The sequence below is a fragment of the Fukomys damarensis genome, unplaced genomic scaffold (genome assembly GCF_012274545.1).
Source record: "Fukomys damarensis isolate Sample0158 unplaced genomic scaffold, DMR_v1.0_HiC HiC_scaffold_20, whole genome shotgun sequence".
In the NCBI taxonomy this organism is placed as follows: domain Eukaryota; kingdom Metazoa; phylum Chordata; class Mammalia; order Rodentia; family Bathyergidae; genus Fukomys; species Fukomys damarensis.
Window position 1 is genome coordinate 16,134,166 of NW_022900932.1, and position 7,445 is coordinate 16,141,610.

At 56.8% G+C, this 7,445-nt stretch overlaps 1 protein-coding gene across 3 annotated transcripts; it reads right to left on the minus strand.

Moving 5' to 3' along the window:
• Window positions 1–1,395: 1,395 nt before the first annotated feature.
• Window positions 1,396–6,445, minus strand: LOC117287060. Of its 3 annotated transcripts, none has more exons than XR_004518248.1 (2): window positions 4,971–6,445; window positions 1,396–2,396 (listed from the first exon to the last, which is right to left on the minus strand). XR_004518248.1 is itself a non-coding variant. In XM_033766509.1 (2 exons), the coding sequence occupies exons 1-2, from the start codon at window positions 5,922–5,924 to the stop codon at window positions 1,934–1,936; spliced, it is 888 nt and encodes a 295-aa protein (XP_033622400.1). In that variant the 5' UTR covers window positions 5,925–6,435; the 3' UTR covers window positions 1,396–1,933. The 3 variants fall into 3 exon arrangements, 1 of the variants encoding a protein (XP_033622400.1); XR_004518247.1 differs by having other exon boundaries at window positions 3,659–6,445; XM_033766509.1 differs by having other exon boundaries at window positions 5,500–6,435.
• Between the last annotated feature and the right edge of the window lie 1,000 nt (window positions 6,446–7,445).

Genomic DNA, 7,445 nt, shown 5'->3' on the forward strand with positions numbered 1-7,445 from the left:
TCAGCGGTTCAGTCCGCAGCCCCACCTCCAGCGGAAGTGCCTCTGGGACCGCCCCTACTTCCCCAGCCTTGTTGCCTTCGTCCTTCCTCGAGCCGGATCTTCCCCGTGCAATTCGGCTCCGCTAACCGGTTGGGCCAGGGCCCCAGCATCGGGTCCACACTGACTCACCTGGGTCCGCGCCTCTGGCCCTCTCGGGTGTTGCTCTCTGACCCACCCACTCTCCCACCCTCCCTACCATTTTTGTGTAATCTGCGCGGCCGCAGGCGCGGCTCGGGACCGCACAGGTAAAGTCTTGGCAAGTAAGGGCGCAGGTGTAGGCGCTTCCAGGGCAGGATGACTGGGAATAAGCGACGGCCTGGGCTTGGCTTTTTTTCCAAAGCGATCATTCTGACCGTAGGGGGTCCGGGAGGGTAGCTGCGGACCCTGGAAGCTCTGCGGTGCACTGGGGCAAAGAAGGGGAGGGACTAAAGCCCCGGAGCTGGGGGGCCGGGTCATCTGTGTCCCGCGTCTTGCGCAATCTCCATTGTGCCTGGGAGACGTTGAGGCGGCTGGGTGGGGGCGGATGGGGCGGTGGTACCCGAGGCTTATCCCCCCCACCTACCCCCTGCGGTGACTGGTTTCTGGCTGCCGCCTGGTCCGGGTGCGCACAATCCCAGTTTTGCAGAATGAAAATCAATAAAATCAATGCAATAGCAAAGAACATGAAAGATGTTGGGTTATTATTTGCGTTTGTTAAATTATTCTTTTTTTTTTTTTTTTTTTTTTTTTTTTTTTTACTTCTTGGAAAAGGTGGCTTCAGTTTGGATCCAGTCCTCTGGAGAGAGACCCAAAATATCTTCTGGTCTAGGGGCAGGAGACTGGGGCTTGTTTTGCACCCCAAACCGCGCTCCCCACCACCCTACTGTGGCAGCGCACTGTCTGGCGGCAGAAGAGAAGCCCCAGGGTGCGCTCAGCTTCCAAACACGGCTTTCCCCCACGCTCCATCCTCTTCCCTTTAGGGAGATGTCCCCCCTCCACCGACATCTCCCCGGTTCACCACCCCTACGCCCCGGGGCCGCGCCTTACCCCCTCCCCCGTGCTCTCCCTGGCACTTTAAATAATGATATTTGCATGCAAGGAGCGATTCATAAATATGTCAGGGCCGGTGAAATATAGGCAACATTTCAAACTTTCTATTTAAAAAACATGAATTATGGCCGCGGAAAATGTGTTCCCATTTAAAGGCGATACGAAGTATTTGGTGTCTCGTCCCCGGGCCCATCCATCACGCAGACAATAAAGAGAGTTTTTCGCCCTGACACCCACGATTTATGGGCGCCCTTCTCTGCCCTCATCACTCACCCGCCGCGGCCAGCCCGGCGACAGGCCCCGCGGCGAGACGAGCAGCCTGACGAGCAGCCGCCCCCGCGCCAGTCCGCGCGTGCACTTTGCGCCCCTCACCAGGCTCCCCAATCCGCAGCTCCCGGGAAAAGCGCCGAATGCCTAGGGTTGGGGGATGGACTCTGGGGCCCGGAACAAACTAGGGGGAACCGCGCTCATCCTCCCATCCTGCCGGGGGTGGTCTCTCCCATCCCTCTGTGTCCAGGCCTTGTTCGCGGTTGGCAGCGCAGAGCTGAAAGTTTGCAACGCTGGCGGTGGTGGTTCTTTGACCTCTTGCTAGAGGTGAGGGTTGAGAAGTGGGCAGAGGGCTGCCCAGCCTGATTCCTGACCACTCTGTCTCAAGGAAGGCAAACTGGTCCTAAGTTTTTTTGAGTTTCATAGGGTGACGTTTCTGAGCAGGGCTTTCAGCAACTTTTCCAAAGCCAGCCCCCTCCCGTTGCCCCCCTAGCGAGATCCATGCAGGTTGTCCGTGGTAGCTTGGAAACTTTCTTTCTTTTTACCATCCAGAGCCGAAGAGTTTCGAAGGAGCGGCGGGCTTCCCTAGTGTTTTCACCTAGGGCCACGACAGGGCACCCGGTGCCCTTCTTAGACCCCACCCCACCGGGAGAGCGCTCACATGAGCCCGCTGTCCTCCCAAAGCCGTCAATAATCTCAGTTGCAAACTTGCTTCAAAGAAACTTCGGGCTACGCCTGCAGTAGAGTTTCCTTTCAGTTTTCGCTGAGAGCGGACTTGGCCTGGCTTGTTTTGGGTGTTAGGCAAAGCAGGGGCGGCCAGACACTGCTGGGCAGCGAGAGACTGCTGGGCCTGAGGGCACCTTTGGTACATCTGACCTCGGAGATGATACTCGCCACCCCTGTGCCCCAAGAGCCACCCCCTCACCCCTGGCCAGGCGAGGCGTAGTGTACAGTACTTGCCAGTAGAAAGCTGGTTCTGCTGGATGCCTGATTGCTGGCTTTGAATAAATTCAAATTTGGATAAATTCAGCACAAACGACAGCCAGAGAAATCCGTGGATTCTAAAAATGACAAGGTTGAATTTATTAGATGGAGATGCACGTGTAAGTGCAGGGAGATAAAAATTCTACAAATAGCCCCACATCCAATTCGAATATCACTGATCACTTTTGGCTTCAAGGGCATCTAACATAACACATCTGAATACTTAGATTTATGGAAGCCTACAAAATATTCTTAAATCCCCAGTGTATGCACAAATAATTAAGTTGGAAAAATTCTAAGGCAAGTATCTTTCTACAGCTCCTGCCCGGGTGTCATCTGGGCTAGAGATAGAACTTAATGTCCAAATAACCACCCAGTGGCTATTTCCTACAGACAGTCGAAGGGCAGAGTATCTACAGCTCCTTAAATATCTGCAGCGTGGCAGAAATGAAATAAATAGAGTTAAGAAAAGCAAACTCATAGATAAATGAGCCACTGTATCAGTACAGTATTTCTGGGTATGGAGATAAATATTCCTAAGAGGTCAGCTGTGGACAGTGAAACAGAGAGGCTCTTAGGGACCTTGTATATGGAACACCGGTTCTGCCACCCAGTACCCAAGCAGGCGGATACTATTCAGTGGTGGTCTTGAATCCAGGCCTGATGCTGGGACAGACTCGGCCTGGACTCAACACTGCTGTGCTTTGGGGGTTCTCCAGGATGCAGGCCCAGAGAAAGACCTGGCATTTAAGGTAGCAGGGCCTGGGGTCCTGTGAGCAGCCTTTCCTTCCTAGATGCTGCAGCCAGCCCTCATCAGTCCTGTCTCCTCGTTGCTTTGGAAGCGAAAATTCAGGACTATGGCTTTGGAGGAAGAGCGCAGAAAAGGGCCGATCGCCCTTGCTCGGAAGTCAGAGGCCAAGGGGAGAAGGCCAATATTTTCTAGGCATTCAGAATCCAGACCCCACCCGACCCTCCAGGCATCAATGGATATCCGGATGTATTTACTTGTGAAGCCTTAGGCACCTCCTAGTATACCCAGTGCTAAAGTTCCTGTGTCTTGCGGGTCTCCTTCATATATTTGCAAAGCCCAAGGAACGCCAATATCGAGTCGTAAGTGAAATTCCCAGACCAAATTCTAATTCCAGAACAGGGTGCTTGCAACTGTCCACTCTTCTAACTGCTTGCGCCCAAACGCCCTCGCTCTCCCAATTCCCCTTCGAAAGCACTCAACCCTTAAACAACGACTAGGCGATCTGCTTAGGGAGAAATTGGGGAGGACTTTGTCATGAAATCCTGAGAACCGCACACTTCCAAGGAACCCTGCCGCGAGAGAAATAACCTCGGCCGAGAATGCTCTAGGTACAGTGAAGACAGCTTCGTTGTGCAGGAGGTGGTGTACACGGTTTACTGAGAGGAGGGACGATACAGGAATATTCCCTGCAAGTAGGAGAGGGGGGAAAGGAAAAGGAAATGAGGTGGGGGGAGTTAGAGTCGAGGTGGAACAGAGAGGAGAGGGAAAGGGCTCAGTGTAAGAGAGACTAGAAGAGCGCAGGCCAAGGCGAGGTCCCCAGGACCAAGCCAGACCACCACTTTCGCAAGTCTGGGGCTTCCCAGACCCCGCGAAAAGTCAGGGGCTGCGCGGAACGGTCTCCTACGCCCAGCGAATCCGGGTCCCGCTCCCCGTCGGGTGGGGCGGGCCTGGGTCCAGGGGCCTCCGCGGCCTCCCCGAGCTCTTTCTCTCGCTCCTCCCCGGGGACTGCAAGGCGGAACAGGACGTTGGTGGGGAGGTCCCTGGGGGCGCGCGCCAGTCCGGGACTGTCTGGGCGCTCTGGGCCAGGCTTTCCAGCTCGCCGGGCCTGACCTGTCAGGCGGATTATCTTCGAGGGAGATTAATAGGGGAGGCGGGCTGCAATAATAATCGTTTTGTTTGATGTGACAACTCTGATAGGCGTTGATTTACTTACAAACTGATAGGCTTTTAATTGAGCGCCTCCGCCGAGCCCGAGATGAAAGGGAAGCGGCGGTGAAAGGCGGCCCGCCTGCCCTCCGGCCTCAATACTGATTAGCCATCTCGACAGTGAATAGTTCAAGGCATTTTCAAACTTTTTTCCTCAGCTCTCTCCCTTCCTTCTCCTCCTCCCACCCCCTTCCTCAAATATCTGCCATGCCCACTCCTTTTTTAGAGAAAACAAATCATTTCCATTGTGTGCAAATAAAACCCGCAGGATACCCAAGCCAGCCGCCGCCTGGGGTTGAAGGCATTAGGCCCAGCGGAGTAATTAATAACCCCCACCACCCGGGCCCTGCGCTCCCGGGGGAGTCTGCCGACCGCACCTCTGCGCAGGCTCGGACGCTGGCACCTCCCAAAAGCCAGGGGCATGCAGGCGCCCCCAAGCGCTCCGACCTTTGGAGTTGAGTTTGGAGCATAGAGAACACGAGCGACCCGCGACCTGCGCCCACGACGCACAGAGCAGACCCGCCAGCGAGTGCGGCTGCCCTCGAGTGCGCGGGAGCCATTCCACAGCTCCCTCAGGCTTGGGTCCTGGGGGCCTTCCTTGAGCTGCCCGGCGCCGTAAGAAAGCTGCTGGAATGAGAGCAAAGGGGGAAACTGCGCCTGGAGACTGGCAGAGAGTGGGGAAGGACGCACTGACCTGAAGTCACCTCCATTCTGTCCACAGCCTCAGTACTCAGGGCCTGTGGGGGAGAAAGCGGCGACAAGCGGCTCGCGGCCGCGCTTGCGACACCAGAAACACTGCCTTGGGCCCGAGCTGACAACTAGACGCCATTCACTGTGACACAGGCAGACACTAACACCCTCAGGACACGAGCGGCGTCACAGAGACAGCCCTGCGGGGACAGCTCAGGACTGTCCGCCCTCGGAAACCAGAGCCAGGGACTCGCTCTCCAAAGATCTTCAGACAACCTCACAGCCTGGCGGGTGATAGCGCCACCGTCTCGCCAACTTACCTTCCTCGGTGGGGTGGCCTCGCGGAGACCCCACAACTCCCCTTGAATGAATGCAGGTGTGTTCTTACACACCTCCCCACACCCCTCCTATCTCCTCTCCAGATTAGCTTTAGTCAAGTTACCATCTCATGAAGTTTACCAACCTAAAGAATAAAGGGAGAAAATTAAAAAGCAGGAAAAAAAAAAAGCCTAGGAAAAAATTCTTAAACTCACCCCACAAAGTTCTCGGTACCCTTGAGGGTGGGAGACAGAAAGGGAAAGGGAATGGAGTAGCTCGAGAGGACAGGACGAGCTCTCGAGGGCAGTCCAGACCCCCGCGCGCACCCAGCTCCCCTCCCGGTGCCCGCTAGTCGAAACCCGGCCTCCAGCCTCGGCCCCCGCCCCGAGCGGCACAGGCGGACTCCAGGCTCCCGGTCCCACCATTTATCAAAAGGACTTGACAACAAAAGAAGAGCCAGGCGGAAAAGTGGGGGAGGGGAGATGCAAAGTCTTCCAAGTCCTTCCGAGGAAGGAGGTGTGTGTGTCCTCCCATCACCCTCTTCCAGTTTCTGCGAGTTTCTGGAGGTGACCCTCGAACTCGCTCCGGACGTCGCCGAAGCCCAGAGCACTGAGACAGCGGCGGAGACACTCGTACACATGCATACACGCTGTGTGCCCGGGTCCAGGTACCCCGCGGCACGCACAGCGCCTCCCTCTTCTTCCCAAGCGGTCCGAGTGACGGTGCAAATCGAGGGGAACGCGGCAGTCCCGCTCTGCTACCCCGGAAGAACCCGCGTTCCCACTGGCAGCAGCCCCTCCCTCTCCCGCTCCTTCCCTCTGCTTTCCCCGCGCAGGGAGGTCCTAGCTCGGCGTCCCGTGACATCCCAGCGAGCATCCCAGGGCTGCGAGGACGGCACGGGGTGGGCACTGGGTGAGGGCGGCAGATCGGGAAAGAGTGAGCTTGAGGCGTGTTTTACCCGCACACCCAAGGCCAGGCCTCTTCCCCGCAGCCTTGCAGTTCTAGCTGCTACCCCGGGGATCAAGAATCCCCTTGGTTACCGCGCCATTAACCTCCAAGACTCGAGGTTACGTCGGCGGCGCTGCAGTTGGAAAGACTCTCCGAGTGTGGGGTCGGGGCACTGTGGAAGATGGTGTCCGCGACTGGGCGGCACAGCGTGACATACGCCCGTGGGATTACCCCGGAAAGGCGGAAAATCTCCCGTGTTAGACGTCGCCGCCGCCCGTCTCGGGTACCCGGAGCTGCCCAACTCTGCAGCGTCCACCGAAGTGGACGGTGCATCTGTCCCTCCTCCACCGCTAGGGGAAGCGCACACCCAGGCCTGCGCGCCCGTCTCAGCGCCTTGGGCGCACCTGCGCACTTTACTCCCACTATTCCTTTTCCTGACACTGAGCGCCTCTTTCCCCTTCTTTCATTCTTTTTCTTCGCCACCCCCCCATCCCAGGAGGCGGCTCCTCTTTCTCCCTCCTCCAGTTCTCCCTAGGTCTCTTCCTTCCTCTCTGTTTCTCTCTCCCTCTCCCTTTTTCCCTTCAAGTCGCACCCGCCTTGTAATCAGCAACAAAAGCTGACATAAATCACGGGCAGATTGACAAGAGCTGACAAATAACTGATTGATTGCGGTCGAGGCACATTGACAATTGATGGAGGGGTGGAGATACCCAAAGAACCGGTGGGGGGTGGCAGGGGAGAGTAAGAATGGGGGGAGGCTGAGTGTGAAACGGAGGAAACATGTGACCCCCGCTCCTGCCCCAATCTGCTCCTCCCCGGGCATCACGTGGCCAGAAAGGGCGGAGAGCGGGGGTGCAAGTCGCCCGGTGCCCGCCGCGCCACCTCCTCCGCTGCCCCTCTAGCTTCTGGTTTCTCCTCCGCGGAATCTCAGGAAATCAAAGCGGGCGGGCAGACTTCCTCCAACACACGCTGTACACCGTTCCTGTTTCTATCGGCCGCGCCGCGCAGGATCTCAATTACAGAAAAGAACATCCGAGGTGCCGGCCCAGTGCGCGCCCCAGTAGTTGACAATCTGAATTGCATCCACAGTCCCGCGAGTGCTCCATCTGGACACCTCCCACAGTTTATTTCTCACACGCAACCCCCCCATATCACACACACACACACACACACACACACACACACACACACACACACACACACACCACCAACA

What these genes read in the sequence shown, in the direction of transcription:
- LOC117287060 (XM_033766509.1), bottom strand. Translation starts at nt 5,924, where the DNA reads ATGTGTACGAGTGTCTCCGCCGCTGTCTCAGTGCTCTGGGCTTCGGCG. An exon ending in GGTACCGAGAACTTTGTGGG is followed by an intron (nt 2,397 to 5,499) that starts GTGAGTTTAAGA and finishes TGTCATTTTTAG; the next exon opens with AATCCACGGATTTCTCTGGC.